Raw genomic sequence first — 18733 nt, 5'->3', positions numbered from 1 at the left:
TATTTTATAGTTTTATAAACCATGTGTTGTGGTTCGGTTTCTGGTCATGGCTCGGGCTCCTCCCCTCCTCCTCCACCTGCAGGAGCGGCAGTCAGGGGCGGGCCGATCTCTGAAGAGCGCTGAGCCTCGGGCGCACCTGCAGCTCCTTACCCTGACTCGGCGTCTACTTAAGCTCTCCTCTCTTTGCCTGCGGTGCCGGATTGTTGTTCTTGCTGCAGCACCTAGCTCCAACCCTCAGAGATCTCCAGTTTTTCGCCTCGCGCTATCCCGTGCTTACTCCCAGTGATGTGAGTTTTTTCCAGTGCCCTGTCTCTGTTCTTCGTTTGAACTTTTTCCCGACGTTTTTTTCCCCATTATTTGGTTATTATTAGTTTGTTGTTTTTGTTGCTACTTTTCTACAGTTTTTGTTGCTACTTTGATCCTTCGTTCCGTGAACTGCTTCTCCTTGCATTGTTCTTATCAATAAAGAACCTTTTACTTTTTACTCTGCATCTGGGTCCTGGCCTCCTTGATTGTCCGTAACACCATGTTGTTATGCTGTTTACAGTACGAAAAGCAGTGGCATTGCAGACAGATAGGCAATAAATGCCTTTACTGAGTGAACAAACCAGGGGTGAGACTGTCTCCTTCAACTGCAGCCATGACACAAAAAATCCTCCTCTTTCCTCAAAAAATCCTCCTCCTCTCTTTCCTCAGTTTCCAAGAGTTCAATTCCTATTGTACAGATTACTTGTGCACTTCAGTTCCATCGGGAAGTCTTTTTCTATCGTCATCGAAACTAAGGCTGAAAGTTGAGTCGACAAGCTAGCTTCGGAGTTGTTTGACCTTTCTTCAAAGCGTTTAGCTTTTTTATAAAAAAAAAAAAAAGTCTGTCTTGAAAATGGCCTTGACAGGAAATATGCCACCAAATCGATTTATTTTCCTGATTCAGGCATTGTGAGGTGACAAAATAGCTATTACACAAACAAAACAATATAAACAAGTAAATTGAATCTGAAGCTGAGAAACACATTGTATATGCAGCATTCTCAGTATCAGAGTTGTCCCGCCATAACTGTTACTTACGGATCATTTGAGGACAGTCTCATCAAGCTGATAAGTGTGTGCTTTGTGGGACTTGAGTGGTTTCACCCACCATGGGGCTGCCTATTCATACTTTGCTCTTCGTTCAGACAATAACAATTTACATACATAAAATAAAACATTTGTTGCAGTTATTTATTAGTTTATTAAAGATTCCCCTCCAACAGTGGAAATTTACAATGTTGCTGCAGTAAAAATGCATCATAAAATAATACTAAGTGGAAAATATAAAGCAGTATAACTACAAAATATCTTAAATAGAGAAAAAACAGGAAGTGGAGCATCAAACGAGGGGGGCCTGCAAGAGTGAAATGAAATAAAGAGCACAAAAATCTGCTTGCTTGATTTTATTGATTTTTTTTAAATGTACGCTTCTTTGGACTTGTAGCACACATGGAACTATCCATTATTGTGAACAAACTGCTCAAAATAATGGATAGTTCCATGTGTGCTACAAGTCCAATAACATTACAGCTCAAGCTATCATCTGCAGTAGTTTATAGCCCCATCACATTAATATATTGACACAGCTAAATACACTGTGCAGACTGCTGAGCCAGGGAAAAAAACACCCATCATAATATATAACTAGAAAATAAAGTACTCAGAGAGAGCAGGCCTCCACCAATTTGCTTTTGCTTTAATGAAATATGATAGTAGTAGGGCACTTTACGAACAAAACCCCTTGACTTTGCTCTTTGGAAGATCAAAGGTCAAACCAATGTGGGATTGTCACCAAATTTAATCATTGCCTCCCCCATTATTGAAGTTAATTTGCTAAAAAAAAAAACCTGAAACATCTGGCCGTCAGATAATCTCCTTGGCAGACAGTAAATCATCTGCAAAGATGAACCTGTGTGAACAGAAGGTTGACACAGTTAGATCCATTTTTAGGTTTTATGCTACATACACGCTCAGCTGCACTTCCATGTCTGAATAAAAAAAACATAGTTGAGATCAGAGTTGGGTTTCAGCTACCACTCCAGGTGATTTGTTCTGCTTCCGGAACAGGCAGTTCATGCTGTAAGCAAACATAAAAAACAAATCATCAGTGGGTTTTATGCAGACAAATACCCAAATTTCTCACATTATCATAAATGTTTCAGCAGTCCTAGATACAAACAAATCTCCACATCTGGATTTAAATGCCTCCATTAACTGGAACCCGATCATAAAATGCTGTTGTAATTTTCCTTAACGCTTTGGTTTTTCAGTATTTTCACATTTCACTTGCATTTTAAAACAGAAGGAAGAACGTTTCCTATTCTGCTGCTCAAGTGGTATTTTTGTTTAAAAGGTTTGGGTTATGTAATAGTGATTGAGGAATTCCCGTTTATCACAAAACTAGTAGAAACATGTATGAAAGTGAAACCCTCTGGTCATTATTCTCTAGGTTGTAATTATTGTTTACGAGGCTTTGGAGAGGCACCCATGTACAAGAGAGAAGAAATGGACCACTTCTTGTCAAAGTGACAGGTTGACCTTTCCCTGAACCCGCCCACATCTGTTCCCCCCCCCCCCCCCCCCCCCCCCCCCTCCCTTTCTCCCTCCCGCCTCCCGCCTCCCGCCATTCTCCCTTGCCCACCTGTTTTTAATAAGGAAGGGCGGGAGTTACAAAACAGTTACAAATCAGTTTTGCCATAGTCCTGGCATATCCATCTGTGGACAACATGAGTAGTTCTACATCCGTGATTGGTGAGACGGCTGTGACCGTTATAAGAGAATTGTGTGGAAAAGTAGTTGAAAAATCCACGGTGTTTGTACAGCGTTCTCAGGCGTCACCTTCTGAGCCTTTGCAGCAAGAATGGTCTTTGGAGCCTTATAGTCAAACAGGGAGTTTTGGGTATGTGTTCCGTTACAAGACGGGGGAGTTGATTCTCTATCAGCGTGAAGAATCTTCCACTGAGGGGCCTATGTTGTCGGCTACGATGTCTTCCAATGACTGGGGTGTGTTGAAACTGATCAAACCGGGAATGGTGTGTGTGACTGAAGAAGGCTGTGAAGAAAGAAACAACACAGAACAGAAACCTTCCACAGAACAAACATTTTGTGAAACATTTGTGAAAACTAGAGAAGAGAAAACTATTGGAGAAAGTTAGACTGTTAGAACCCTAACACTGTGGTTCAGAAGAAAAGAGAAAAGAGTTGGTGGCCTCAAGTAAGAAATTTAGGGGCCTACGTTGTCTTCCGGTGTCCGAGGTGTGTAACTGAAGAAGCTTAAATCCCCTGGAGACCTGGAGGCCCTCCTGGAGAAAAACATTCTTAACATGAGTTATATCGCCTGAACCTGTTGTTTGGTAGAGTTCCCGTGTAGGGACTTATCCCCATGGGAGCTACATCACCACCAGTTGGTCCACCGGGGCAGTCGTCAATATCAGACTTTTCGGCGCCAATCAACTTTTTTTTTTTTCCTTCTCGCCGAGCATTGTAAAGCGAATATATACATGATCATCTCACAGTCATTAGCTCAGTCCTCCAGAACTTCATCGGAAGCTTCACCGTCTGCGAGCGCGTGTAACAAACAAAGATGGCTGCAAAGATGACTACCGGTAAGCCTCAAATTCTTCCCAAACTTTTTCTCTGTAGTTTTCTAAATAGTTTTAGAAAACTATTAATGAATGAACTATTAATCATTAACTACTATTTACGAATAACTGTGTTTTAGAAGTTACAGTAGAGGTTCACCATATGCCAATTTATCCTGGTAAGCAATCCGTGATCTTTTTAACCTGAAAGTTGTTCTATTTTTATTCTAGATTTTTAAGTGTAACTTTCTGTATCTTTAAAGTCAGCGCCGATGAGTTTGAAGGAATAACCCTCACGCAAACAGACATTGGTATTTTACATACAGTTTTTTTTTGTTTTGTTTTGTTTTGTTTTTTATGAACAGCTCAGTTGTTCATAGATTGCTGAAATATAACTTTTTATGATACATTTTTCAGATCTGTTAGCCAGGGCTGAAAGATTGGTATCCGAAGACAACCAAGAAACTGAAAAAGCAGTAAAAGCATTGCTGTGTTCTGAAACCCCACCCCCCGTGCAGGGGACAAATTGCTGTGTAACTGAAATTGGTGAAATTGAGATTGAGAGGGAAACCTCGGCACTTCAACATGGGACTGACTCAAGTAAGCAGACGAACAAACTCTCCAGAAGACGTGTGAGACAGCCAGGAGGACCGAAGTCGACTGTACAAGGTAATATATTTATCTGTGATTAGAAGTATATACAAAATATGTGCCGTTTTGATGATTTGTATTTTAACGATTTTCCCCTCTGTCTAAACAGAACCATCAAAACAGAACCTTCAAACGTGCGCCTCTCTGAGCACTGTGACTCCCACGGCAGCTCCACTCTCCCGTGAACCTTCTGCCCCTGCGAGGAGACGTAGAATACGGCAAGCGTGTACCACTCTGACCCCTGTACTTACAGCGGCACCAGATCCTTTCGAACCTGCGAGGCCGATAAGGAGACGTAGGAACCAGAGACACAAGTCTAACATTGTCAGGAGATTGTTTGATGGTATATTTTATACTATATCTTCTTGACTAATAATAATAATAATATATAAAAAAAAATAATAACTCATCTCTCATCTAATTACAGATTCAGGGTTGAGATTAAACGAGAGCGTTCCTGAACCGTCCTTCAACAGGGTCGAGGGGGATACGGGGGGCAACGATCATCCCCAACAACAGCACAAGCACCACGAGAGCGTTCGTCAACCGTCCTTCAACAGGGTGGACGGGGATACAGCCGGATACAATCATCCCCAACAACAGCACGAGCACCACGAGAGCGTTCCTGATCCGCTCTTTGACAGGGCTGAGGATACAGGCTGCTACATTCATTCCCAACACCCCCAAGACAAGGTAGTGCTGGAGATTTTCAATAATGTCATACGGTATATTGTTTCCTCCAATTGTAACCAAAGGTGTACTAAAACAGTGTTGAAAAAGCTGTAATTTTTTTTTTTCCTTTTTCTGTCTTTTGTTTAAGATATGGATGAGGATTTCAATGTTGAATATTTTAATCAAGTACCGATTGTTTTACAAATAGCTGTTGATCAATTAAGTGATGAGGATTTCAATGTTGAATATTTTAATCAAGTACCGAATGCTTTACAAATAGCTGTTGATCAATTAAGTGAAATTCCAATCTCCATTCCAATAAATTTACATTTTACAGAGCAAAATGAAAACGTCCTAGAACTTGACACCTTACAACTCATAAATGATGCCCTCGAAAACCTTAATGCAGTTAATGCAGTAGAGTTTGAAAATCATTCTCCTTCATCAGCTCTCCACACGCAAAGTGATCATGTCTTACACGCGGTAACAATCAGATCAGAGACGGATTCAGCCGAGACACAATCGGCTCTTCCTAACCCCCCTCCTGAACAGGATGAGAGGCCAGGAGAAGGGGGGTCAGAGAGCAGCCCCTCAGCCCATCTTTCTCCTCAGCAAGGGGGAGGAGGGCTAGGAGAAAATCCATCCGATCTCTCTCCTGAGCGGGGTGAGAGGTTTTTTAATGATTTTATCACATGGAGAACAAGACGCTCCTTTAACATTCCCACTCGGGGAAATGTGCCTGACATTGCAACATTCTATCGAGATGTAACAGGGGTTATCAGCGAATTGGTGGATGTTGCCAGACGACATAGTAGTCGCAACGATTTAATACAGTTGGAGGTGGTGGGTGAAAACGTACACAATCATGTTACAGTTGCTGTGGATGAACAAGGTGAAAATATTCTACCGGCTTTTAATGGAATGCTAGATCGGATTGTGCAGTCAAACGGTATCATTTCATCGGATGAGAATATAGAATTCATCCTTCACGTGGTGCAGAACCCAGGAGGAGGTGCCAAACGTAAGATGGAGAAAACTCTAGACTGTGAAATCATTGACAAAAAAAGACGTCACTTATTTATCGTAGACAACAGAGACAACCAGCTTTGCTTCGCCATCAGTCTAGCTCACGTTATCTACCCGAAACTTACTGAAAGAGAATGCCTTGATATTGCGAGGAAGTTGCAGCATCAGGCTGGTTTAAATGATGAGACCCCCGTCACTTTCAGTGACATTGGTAAATTTGAAAATATTCTGGGGCGTAAAATTGTTGTGTTTTACAGAACATGCCACAGTAAACCCCTCTCACATTATGAGACAAAATTCTCTGATCGTTCCAATCAGTTGTTTCTCTTTTTACTACAAAATCACTATTATGGGATAAAAAATCTCAAAGCCTTCCTGGGGTCGTCAGTCTGTAATTATTGTTACAAGACTTTTAAGCACCCCTATACCCACTTTTGTAAAGGTTACTGCGCAGTGTGCAACGATCCTGCCTGCCCCACAGAAGGGTTCAACACAGTGGTTTGCTCTGACTGTAACAGAACGTGTCGCTCACCCTCTTGTTTCACCAGACACAAATTGGTCGGTTCAAGCAGAAAGTCCAGCCTCTGCGACCAAATCAAAAAATGCGCACGATGCGAACTATACTACAGTGTCAATTTGTCGTTAGACGATGCAAAGCATCGCTGTGCGGTGAAAAAATGTAAAATCTGTGGTGAAAAACTGCAGAGCGACTCTAAAGTCGATCATAGTTGTTACATTCCTACCCTCCAACCAGACATCTCACATCCTGATTTGGTTTTTTATGATTTTGAAACATTTGTGGGTCAAAATGGAGAGCATGTTCCTTTTTTAGTGCATACAAAAACATCCAAAGGTGAAGAGAAGGCGTTTTATGGTCTTGACTGTGCTAAAATGTTTATTTTGCATTTCAGGAAGCCACGATACAAACAGAACATCTTTATAGCCCATAATGCCAAGGGGTTTGACAGTTATCTGGTGTTAAAAGGTATGTTGGAACTGGATGTGACGCCACAACAGATTCTGATGAACGGGAGTAAAATCCTCAGTTTTGAGGAATCCCATTATGGTCTCAAATTCATAGATTCCCTGTCATTTCTCCCCATGCGTCTCAGCGCTATGCCCAAAGCCTTAGGATTCACTGACAAGACCAAGGGGTATTTCCCACACAAATTTAGCTCAGAAATTCACCTCAATTACGTGGGGCCCTATCCCGTTCCGTCCGACTACGACGTAGATCGCATGACGGTGCGCGAACGGGAAGAATTTGACCCGTGGTACAACGAGGTCAGCCGAGGTACCTTTGACTTCAAAAAGGAGGCCTCGCTGTACTGCAAAAATGATGTTGACATTCTCACCCAGGGCAGTCTTAAATTTAGAGATCAGTTCCTAGGTGAGACGGGGGTAGACCCTTTTGGTTCTATCACCATAGCCGGAGCCTGTATGAAGGTGTTTCGCACCAATTATCTGACTCCTAACACTCTGGCTATCCCCTGCCCTCACAACTATTTGAATCAGAGCAAAAGATTCTCTAGCGCATCGGTTCAATGGTTAGAATGGTTGATGCACAAAGAAAAAATCTTTATACAGCATGCTCTAAACATGGGTGAAAAACAGATTGGTGCATTTTTCGTAGACGGATATGCTGAGATTGACGGTGTAAAACATGTCTGGGAATTTCATGGATGTTTTTACCACGGCTGTCCCAGTTGCTTTGATCCCACAGTACAGTGCGATATGAGAGGCGTCACCTTTGGTGAACTGCACTACAAAAGTGAGAAGAGGGTGAGTGAGCTACAGACCACACATGGGGTTCGTGTTGTAGTCATGAGAGAACACACGTGGAACCAGATGAAAACAACATGCACGGAGGTTAAAGAATTTCTCCGTTGCTTTAACGCTCCTCAGCCTCTCAACCCCCGAAAAGCACTTTTCGGAGGTAGAACGAGCGCTTTAAAACTGCGACACACGGCAGCGCCCGATGAAACCATCCACTATGTTGATGTCACCTCACTGTACCCGTTTGTCAACAGTACTTGCTCTTACCCCTTTGGTCACCCCGTGATCATCTACAAAGATTTCGAGGACCCACGCAGCTACTACGGCTTCATCAGAGCCACTGTGTATCCTCCTCGAGGTCTTTTATTCCCCGTGTTACCGCACAAAAGTGAGGGAGGTAAATTACTCTTTACACTGTGTCGCACCTGTGCCGAAACTAACAATGAGGGTGGCCCCTGCGAACACGACGATGAGGGCAGAGCTCTGACGGGGGTCTGGGTCACCGTTGAATTCATCAAAGCTCTGGATGTGGGGTACAGGGTGGGTAAAATTACAGAAGTCTGGCACTTTGACAAGAGCAGCGACACTGTGTTTACCGACTACATACACACCTTTTTGAAAGGAAAGCAGGAAGCCTCGGGTTACCCCGCTGAGGCGACGGACCGAGAGAGCAGGGAAAAATACATCAGGGACTATCAGGAGCATCAGGGCATTCTTTTAGATGCTGGCAAAATCGAGACCAATCCTGTGAAAAGACAGGTTGCTAAATTGTGTCTCAACAGTTTGTGGGGAAAGTTTGCACAGAGAGATAATTTGTTTAAAACCACCATTGTCTCAGATCCTAAAGAATTCTTTAGTTACATGTTTTCAGGTAAATACAAAGTCGAATACTTTTCCGTTCTCCACAGCAACAGAGCTCTCATCAGGTGGAAATACACCGACAGGTACGTTCAACCCCCAGGTAAACAGAGTAATGTTTTTATTGCAGCATTCACCACAGCACACGCACGACTGAAGCTGTACAGTTATCTGGAAAAACTACAAGACAGAGTGTTTTACATCGACACAGATAGTTTAATCTATCTGGTCAAAGAGGGTGAGAAACCTCTAGAGCTGGGTAACTATTTAGGTGACCTGACGGATGAACTGGATGGTGACAGCATTCAAGAGTTTGCAGCGGCGGGTCCCAAGAGTTACGCGTACCAAACACGAAATAAAAAGAAAGTCGTCATGCGTGTGAAAGGTATCACTCAGACCCGGGAATTTTGTGAGCGTGTGAGCTTTGACAGTGTCAGAGAGCTGGTGGAGGGTTACCTGAGTAATAAACAAGAGGGAAACACGATCGAGATCCGTCAACACAGCATCAGACGTGATAAAAAGTGTTTCGCATTGAGAAATGTGTCATTTGATAAAAAATTTAGGGTGGTGTATGACAAAAGATGACTCTTTGCTGACGGAACAACTCTGCCTTTCGGGTATTAGAAATGCAGGAAATTGAATTTGATCCTAGGTTTATCTTTCCTTTTTCTTGTTTAATCGCGGGTCCGAGCGGGTGTGGAAAGACCTATTTTGTAAAAAATGTATTGGAAAACTGTGACCGTGTAATAAATGTTGTACCTGACAATATCGTGTGGATTTATACCTCTTTTCAACCTATGTACGCTGAACTGCAAAAGATGATTAAAAACATTAAATTTGTCAAAGGTCTGCCTGATTCTTTTGAAGATGAAACACTGTTTCCTCCTGATCAAAAGCATTTGATTATTTTGGACGATGTTATTTTTCAAGCCTCTGACCATCCTGAAGTGGTAAAGATTTTTACACAGTATCGCCACCACAGAAACATGAGTGTTATGATGTTGACTCAAAACGTGTTTCACCAGGGTAAACACAGTCGCACCATCAGTTTGAACAGCAATTATTTGGTCATGTTTAAAAACCCACGGGATAAACTACAAATGAATATATTGGCTCATCAGATTTTTCCATCACAAAAGACATTTTTCTTGGAGAGTTTTGAAGACGCCACAAAAGACCCTCACGGGTATTTAATAGTGGATCTCACCCCCGTCTGCCCAGATCCGTACAGACTGAGAACGGGTGTACTTCCTCACCAGCAAGCGGCCGTTTACATCCCCAGAGCGTCGACGTAGATCATCATGTCAGCGCGTATAAAAAGAAACGCACCCCTGCTGAAGGCCCTGTACCGTGGCACACCCAAGAAACGTAGAGACATTCTTATTCACAGCTCCCCGGATTTTATCCAGACACTGTGTGAGATTTCTTTAAATCTTCTAAAAGGAAACGTCCCCCTGACTCCTTCTCAATTTAAAAAACTGAAGAGACAGAAAAAAATTATCAAACTGTTGGCTGATAAAAGAACCAGTTTAAAGAGGAAGCAACAGGTTCTAAAGAAGCAGACGGGCGGATTTCTTTTACCTCTCCTCTCAGCGGTGGTACCTTTGATCGGGAACCTCGTCGGAGGATTGATACGAAAATGACTTTGAAAAAGGCCCAAAAAATGTTTCTCGTCACCCCTCATCAACTCAACCGCCTGACGCGACCCTCCCAGTCCATCAGAGATGTCGCGGAGGACGATTTGGATGCTAGGATGAGAGCCATCTTAAACGAGCAGGGGCTGAGCTCTCATGAAAAAATTAAAAAATATAACGCGTTACTGCAAAGATATCTGAGCTTTGTGAAGCAGGATCAGACAGAGAATCTGACAGAGAATCTGACAAAGACGGAGGCAGAGGCAGATTCTGGGACGGACGTACGGATGTCCGATAGCATCATCGACGACGTGTTGCAGAGCCTCCCACCGCGAGATCGCAAGAACGCCGAATACGTCTTAAAGAAATTATCCGACCGTCACGATGTTTGGAATACAAAAGGGGAATTTGTGTACCGGGGCAACGTTGTAAAAGGGTCTCACATGATCGATCTATTCAAACGACTCTTGTTTCCTTTTAAAAAGAAAAAATCAGAGGGTTCTGAACCTCCCGGATGGACACATTTTTTAAATACTCTCTCAGAATTAAACATCCCTTTGTCTTCTATAAGTAACCCAAAAGCGCGTAATCAATACCGACTCCTCAAGATGGATGCGATCGGATCTCAAGACTCTGAAACACCTGCGGATCTACCGTCAAAAACTAGAAGACGAACAAATGACCCCCCGCGTTGGATTAACATTTCATCGTGAATAAATGTAATACACAAAGTTTTGTCTTTTACCAATAAAGCGTTTATTAAACATTTTTTCGAGCGTACAGTCATTCATTCAAAAACTTTAAAAATCTTTAAAACATTGCAAAAAACAACACCCCTGCTTGGAGGGACCATTGATTTTATTTCTAATACAGCGCTGATATTTCCTCACATAGTCGTACACCATGAAGTCATTCTTTATTACAATCATCATTGTACAAAGACAGTACTTGATCAAAAGATAGCCCGCACGCGCGGTGACAGAGGTAATAGATGCAATGTTGTCCGCAGACCGTCGACATGTGGTGCTGCAACTGAACGTCGTGGTACTCAATGTTTTTAGAACGTTTTTCCAGAAACTGTAAGATGCTCGGGGGGTAGTGATCAAAGTCCGGCGGAAATCCATAAGAATCAAAAAAGGTGGCTATGCCACCATTTTCCAGCGTCAAAGCTAACCAGTGCTCCCCCGGCATGTGAGCCGGATGTGTGTTGACGATAAAGTAGGCCGGGGTTCTAAAAGAGGGATTCAGCATGGGCAGTTGATCGGACGCCCACACCCCGCAAAACACATCTCCCAGCAGGCTATGCAGAAGGTTCTCTAGTTGAACGTTGTCCATCTTTTAATAATAGTCCACCAGCACCTGCCTCTTGGCGTTGATCTCCAGAATAGAATCGTAACAGGCGTAGACGATAAGGGTCGCGGTGTGCTGCAGGGGTGTTCTAAATCTCAACTCCAGCCTGAGGTTTCCGTTTGAGACGGTAGACAGTGCGTCGTTGTCATCGCTCGGATTGAGATTAAACACAAACAGAGAGTAGCCGTCATTAAAGTCATCACGGCTGATACTCAGGGGTAAATCTTTGAGATGTCTCCCGGTAGCCAGGAACATGTTGTAGAATTCTCTGACGGACACCCCGTTGTTAAAATCGGGTTGGAAAGCTTTAGCCGGAACTTGCCGGCCGTCCTGACAGAGAGCCAGGTATTCGATGTCATAGTGTCTGAAATTAAAAGGCGACAGGTCTCGTCTTCCTGTGAAAGCCTCGTGGTGTACCATACCCAGAACCACGTACTTTGGTATGCTACCCAGAAACAGATTCTCCTGGTTGCAAACCCTAGAGTTTGCCGGAATAGAGTAAGTTTTCACATTAACGCGTGAAAGGGGGTAGAGAGCGTTGCCCTTCATTAAGGCGGCGGCGTGACCTAACCTGACTGCAGGGGACACGGCTACTTTTTTAACAAATAGGGAAGCCCCCAGTACTTTTAGGCTAAAAGCAGAGTCACGCGTCCCCATGAGGCAGAAAGCATCGTTGGCTCGCATCAGTTTAATTCTCAAATCGACAGAGTTGAGCAATAGTCTCTCGCAGAAAAAGATGTCCCCGTGGAGAGGACCGAGCAGGTGTACTTCTCTGGAACGGGCTGTGGACGCGGCTCTCCTCGTTAACCCTTTATTTGGACCGTTCACGAGCACGATAGAGTCCACTGACCCGGCGGTATCTTTGTAAAAAAGACCCCCGGTAAACTGACTGGAGAGCGTGTCCGGTGAAAAGTTGAGCAGGGTCTCAATCATGCAGCGATAGGGGTGGGTAGCGCTCGACTGAGAGATGAGTCGATCCCCCAGGGTCACGAGACCATTCTTGCTGCAAAGGCTCAGAAGGTGACGCCTGAGAACGCTGTACAAACACCGTGGATTTTTCAACTACTTTTCCACACAATTCTCTTATAACGGTCACAGCCGTCTCACCAATCACGGATGTAGAACTACTCATGTTGCCCACAGATGGATATGCCAGGACTATGGCAAAACTGATTTGTAACTGTTTTGTAACTCCCGCCCTTCCTTATTAAAAACAGGTGGGCAAGGGAGAATGGCGGGAGGCGGGAGGGAGAAAGGGAGGTGGAGGGGGGGGGGAACAGATGTGGGCGGGTTCAGGGAAAGGTCAACCTGTCACTTTGACAAGAAGTGGTCCATTTCTTCTCTCTTACAAGGGTCTCAACTGAAACGCACCGACTAAGAATTCACAGATCTTCATAAACTTTGATACAGGAGATAGTAGACAATAGTCCTACAAAAACTCACCGTTTAGTTGCTGTCATTTCCTCAATGGTCTGAGGAAGAGGAACTTGAAATGTCTCCGGCAGGAAGAAGACAGTCAGACTTGATACAACAGAAAGAGTCCCCAGAATGATATATGGCAGGAACTTAAAGTATACAGCTGTTGAAACATTAGTGGAATGTAGACCTTTGTTTGGAAAATTTTAAATTGCAATGATTAGAATTAAAGACCAGTCTACTCACTAAGCTGGAACAGAAAAGGAGCAGTGGCGCTCCCTGCTCGGGAAAGAATGCTGCACGCTCCTGTTGTGGTGTTCCGGAGCACTGTCGGGAAAAGCTCAGCTACGTAGACATACATGAAGTTGGACCCAGCTGTCACAGCAAATTTACCCACCATCTCCAGAGCAACAGCCATCCATGATAAACCTAGAGAAGGGATCACATCAAAGCCCGAAATGTGGTAGGATCCTCTGCAAAATGCAAGATTTTAACTCATGTGATCATTCATTGTATCTAATTGTAAATGTCTTCATAGAGCGGAAAATTGGGATTTTCGGGCTACAGGGAATATAGCAATCTCTAGGGGTGCTACCCGACAAACACATCATCCACAACGAGAACGATTTAGGGACCCCTTAAAGTTTCACTTTCCAATCTCCTTTTTCATCACTTAGTCCTCTTTTTCCTTTGATTTCTTTGAATTGCAAGACTGCTCTTTTACACCCTCTCCCAAGGAGCACTGTCATCTTAAAGGTGGATTTCATTGATTTCATATTAGACAATACTGTAGTCTGTCAGATGAGATGTTGCTGTGTGTCACATGTCATACTTTCAGGCACCAGCTGAATGAGAAGGAGCGACATGGCTCCAAGGAAGAGGAAAAAGATGATCGTCAGTTGCCTTTTTAGGTATTGCAGCGCCAGCCAGATGCAAATGTATGCCGGTATTTCTATAGTTGCTGACATGAAAGCGCTGATGTAAGGATCAGCGTGAAGCTGGGATGTGTTCAAAGACAAGCCGTAGTAGCCAGTTCTCAGAGTAAACCTGAGGAGGTAAAGCAATTTCAAATTACAAGAATATACAGTATGAGACAATTTTAATGATCAGGAAGATTTAACTATTAATTTAAGCTCTCAAATTGTGTACTCACCACAACAGGCACACAATTAGGGTTATATTTCTGATGTTACTTGTCTTCAGCAGGTGAATGATATTATGGCGTTTTGTTGAGTCTGTCTTTTTCTCATCAACCTGAAAAATGATATTCATTGGAAACTTCATTGAAATGTGGTTATTTTCTCCCAATTTAAAGATATTGAATTCTGAACTACTGAAAAATCAAGGAAACACACGAAGCGCGTGTTTGCCAGAGCACAATACAGTTATCAGATTTGCTGCTGGTACCTTGTTCTTTTCACAAATGAGGCCATGAGACAGATGTGAGTGTCTGGTGACACCAGCCTAAATCGTCCTCATATGGATTGAGTGTTTTACCATTTCTGGTGCTACTGGATTTTAATTTTCAACTTAAGTGACCCTATTATTTTTTTGACCCATGTATAAAATAAATTTACTTGAATGTTTATTGACAGAGGCACTCATGGGTTACACACCCCCACACAGTCAATCACACACTTTGTGCCAAGTCAGCAGACTTACATGGTGGCTGTAACTTTCAAAGACAACATGGGGCATGTTGATTTTGTTGATCCTAGCAGCCTTCTTCACCACAGCCTCAGCTTCTGCTACTCTTCCCTGGGAGAGCAACCATCGAGGAGACTCTGGGATAACCCTGTGGCAATATTCAAAAAAGATGATTAACCCTTTGGGGATAATAAAATCATAATTATCAAGATTTTGCTTTCACCATGTATTTACCGTGTATTTACAACTATGATGGACAGCTTAAAGCACAGCATTGATATACTGTTAAAAACAACAGCTTGCAACTGTGCGTATCAGAAATGAAATGGCTCAAACCACTACGCTATTTAATGGGGGTGTCACCAAGTCCTTTAGCATCTGCAGAGCTCAGTGAGTTTGTCTCTCTTCTACACTAAATATAAGAAAATAGAGCCAGTAGAAAAAAACAAAAAGAAACACACACCTTTAAAATATTACTAAAATTGCAAAAAAAAAAAAAACCCACCCCAAACTTCCTCCTTCATTCTGTCTATTGAGTCTACCTTGTGCTAAAGTTTGAATGGCTACAGCTCTTGGCCAGAGCTTGGCAAGTTTTCATTTGAGACAGGACTTCAGTGACAGTTAAACGGGTTCAAGGACAAGTGCCATTGCCTCCTTCCAACTGTAACCTTTTTGCCCCAGTATGGTATGATAATAATACACATGTAATAAAAGACTGTGTTTGTATCGATATCTTGTATCTGTTATAGCTATGTATTATGATGGCTATCTATATGCATATACCTAGAAGGTTCGAAGTGACAAAGTACAGAATCTTGGACTGTTGTTACTCAGCCATGCAACTTACTCCTCAAAACTTTGACCCTGGACTCGTATTTACAAACTGCAGAAATCCCAAGGTCTGCCCTTGAAACTATTTCAAATTGTTCCAACACATGGCGTGCCTTCCCTTTGCTTTTCCAGGACAAAATGTTCACTGCTGAAATGTAAACCTGATATGGATGCCAAAGTCCTGACAGACAAAAAGAAATTTTGAAAGTGGACCTGAAATATTTGCTTTAAAATACAACCTACCACCAGAGAGGAAGGTAGGCCATACAGGGTAGAGAGATACCAAACAGGAGAGATTGCCAGTCCCGTAAAAAGTATGCAAAAAGAGGCAGCAGCATGTAGCCAACAGCAAAGCCCACACAAACACCCAAAGCTGAGAACATGATGCATACTTTCCCAGTTAAGATCTCAGTACCTGGACAAAAGCAGAGAAATGATTAAAACATTATGGTCAAATTACATACCGAACACAGCTCTCAATGTCAGGTGTTCATGTTTACCCAACACAAATGCAGATACATAGCTGGAAACCCGTCCTAAACCAGTGATGAAGAAGAGGATGCAGAACATTGAATTGAAAAACAAAGAATTTGAAAACATTTGAACAATGGTAGCAATCGCTTGAAAAGCCATAGTGGCAAAGATCACAGGTTTTCTTCCAAACCTGGAACAAATAGAGAAATCGTTATGATGAATAAGTTGGTCACACCACCATATACTTCTATGGTGTTGTTTTAACTACCTGTCTGCGATCTGTCCTGAAACGAAGGATCCGAAAAGAACTCCCAGCAAGAAAACAGTGGAAGTGAATGGCTGCTTCCACTGGTCGCTGCACACCAGGTCAAACTGGAATAAGCATATGTGAACATTTACTCAGTTAAACCAACTGGAATATTTTAGGAAAATATTCATTTAAGTGTCTTGATTCTTGTGCCACTTATCCATAAAAATTATCTTTGATTCGCTCATTTACTGAGGTGAGGTTAAAGTTGCCCGAGAGGAGATTTTAAATACCATGTAAATCCTAAAGTGGTAAAATGCCATCCTTAAATAATAACCAGGCAGCTCAGTCTGGCAACCAATGACAACCGATCCTCGGGGTCATATGCAAATGATTACACCCGACATGAACTTACAGTATATATAAATATACAGTCATTTTACCTTGGACACTATGGTAGATTGGTAGATGTCTTTGCTGTAGCTCCACCCATCCAGACATTCCTCCTGCTCAAGTTCGGTGACGTTGATGTCTCTGCCAGGTACGAGACCCCGGTCAGAGAGATTCCTGACCACGTCCAGGCGGTACCTGCTGCATCTGCTCAGTTCCTCATGCCCATTCACCACCTTTCATTAACAATCACAAAAATGATATTATTGCATTTATTTATCTAATTTTAGGGGGGTGGAGAAATTCTCCTGGCAAGTGTTTTAACATATATTATTTAAAGAAAAATAAATAGCCAATATAATGCTGCCTTTAATATTATTACCGGATTCTTGTTGCCATTTCATGAATGTGAGGGAAAGCTGGATAGTGTCGATGAGAGCTTTTTACATTATGTTGTACCAGCACTGGTGTTCCACTGGACATGATGCTGCTGCTTGATGAAAGAAGGCAGTGTGGAGTATATGCTGATCAGGTGAGCCTGCTGTTTTTCTGAACTGTGCCTGAATGTCTTCCATGTTGAAGAAAGTTAATGGTTTAGAACACTGTAGCTAATTCACAACCTGCTTTGCTGATTGAGTAGGCAAGTATTTGATAAAGAATATAAGTATATGAATAGAAAATTCCCACTGGTATTTATTATCTAGGCCGTATTATTGTTGTTACAAGTACTTCCAGGTGCTGTTTCTGCCAGCCAAGCGCATTGTTAGGAAGGTAGGATGTGGTAAATTTGCCTATCTGCCAATTCAGAACTGTCAATGCTCGGATCCTGCTGCTGGCCTCAGGTTTTCCTCAAAACATGAACATGCATAAACTTACATACAATGATTATCACACTGCCAGGAGAGTCAGCAACGTAATAATTGAGCCTGTCTGCTGACCTGGCTCTGGGAGACTGACAGAGTCTCTTTTAAGGTCTACAGGATTTTTTTTGTCGTTCAAACCTTGGGAACAAGTTGAATAAATGGTTTTATAGAGTAATCTTCAGTTTCAGCATGTTGAAATGACAAATATGACCATAAATCTCTGGTAATGAGTTCTGTGCAGTACTTTGTTATAAATCACAAGTTTATAATTATGTACACCTCTTTAGGGATAATCGCACTAAGCCAGTCTTGGGTCAAATTAACATCCGGGATCAGGCAGTGGTGACTTGGAATGTCAGCTAAGAAGACGCTAGAGAAAGTCATCATTCCATTAGGCACAATGCTGGCACAGAGCAGGAAAAAGACTATCGCCTGGAAACGTCCCCACTGGCCCAGAAAAGCTATTGTGTCTTCATAATCCTTCATTGCATCTCAGTTGGTATATTTAGACCTGAGTGGGAGATGTTGCTGATGAAAATAGTTTCATTTAGTGATTTATTACAAACATGCAAAATATATGTGCATAGGAAGGAGCAAAAGAGAAGTGACAATACCAAATAGACATCCAAGACAATCATTAAAATGAAAGCAGCACAATATGTTCACCTACCTTTCTGGAAATGAATGGGAAGTTTGACTTCAGTTGTTCAATTTTGGAGATTGTCTTAAGAAGAAGAGGAAGAGCAAGTCTTCCAAAGTCCCCACTGTCGACATGTAAGCAGACAAACCTTCTTTCTTGTCACTGTCCAGCTAACCACTCCTCTGCATTAAAAATGCAAACACTGAGCACATTGGTGGAAGCTGCACTGGAGCGAACTGGCAAGACATCAGAGTTATAACTCTGTTATAAAGTCTTAAACAGATTAGGATAAAACAAACAAACAAATATTTAAGCTTATCTGGAAAATTTAGAACATCAAACAATCAGACATTAAATGGATGAAAAAGTGTTTGCAGAGAAAACTTCATGGAGCCCAAGGGTTTCTTTAAATTCTATTATCAATATCCTTTATAGTTGGTTATACCTGTACATAATCACTATGATATGATAACTGGTATAAAAACAGTGAAAGAGTGCAGGTCACGGTGTGCTGATTACATTTACCTTGACTGAAGTTTGACCTTTGGCTGTTCATCTTCATTCTGTGTTAGCTGACAAGAACTGAACTTAAGGTAAGGACTCAAATGTATAAGATCACACAAAGTTTATTAAATGAACAGAAGGTTTGG

The 18733-nt window shown here is 42.3% G+C and overlaps 1 protein-coding gene across 1 annotated transcript; it reads right to left on the bottom strand.

Annotated features, from left to right (window-relative positions):
- Window positions 1-1591: 1591 nt before the first annotated feature.
- LOC101078704 (solute carrier family 22 member 5-like) lies at window positions 1592-18056 on the bottom strand. Its single transcript, XM_011611313.2, has 11 exons — window positions 17723-18056; window positions 16634-16816; window positions 16212-16315; window positions 15970-16133; window positions 15713-15884; window positions 14654-14786; window positions 14145-14245; window positions 13824-14038; window positions 13238-13420; window positions 13019-13154; window positions 1592-2104 (listed from the first exon to the last, which is right to left on the bottom strand). Exons 1-11 carry the CDS (start codon window positions 17927-17929, stop codon window positions 2041-2043), a joined length of 1662 nt encoding a protein of 553 aa, XP_011609615.2. The 5' UTR covers window positions 17930-18056; the 3' UTR covers window positions 1592-2040.
- Between the last annotated feature and the right edge of the window lie 677 nt (window positions 18057-18733).

The sequence above is a fragment of the Takifugu rubripes genome, chromosome 15 (assembly GCF_901000725.2).
Source record: "Takifugu rubripes chromosome 15, fTakRub1.2, whole genome shotgun sequence".
NCBI lineage: Eukaryota > Metazoa > Chordata > Actinopteri > Tetraodontiformes > Tetraodontidae > Takifugu > Takifugu rubripes.
Note: the sequence above shows the minus strand (reverse complement) of the source record. Positions and strands in the feature narration are given on the sequence as shown.

Coding starts and splice junctions, on each gene's coding strand:
- LOC101078704 (XM_011611313.2), bottom strand. CDS start 17,929: ATGAAGGATTATGAAGACACAATAGCTTTTCTGGGCCAGTGGGGACGT. Junction 16,134..16,211: donor TCAGGACAGATCGCAGACAG/GTAGTTAAAACA, acceptor TATTTGTTCCAG/GTTTGGAAGAAAACCTGTGA. Junction 14,246..14,653: donor TTGAAAGTTACAGCCACCAT/GTAAGTCTGCTG, acceptor ATCATTTTTCAG/GTTGATGAGAAAAAGACAGA.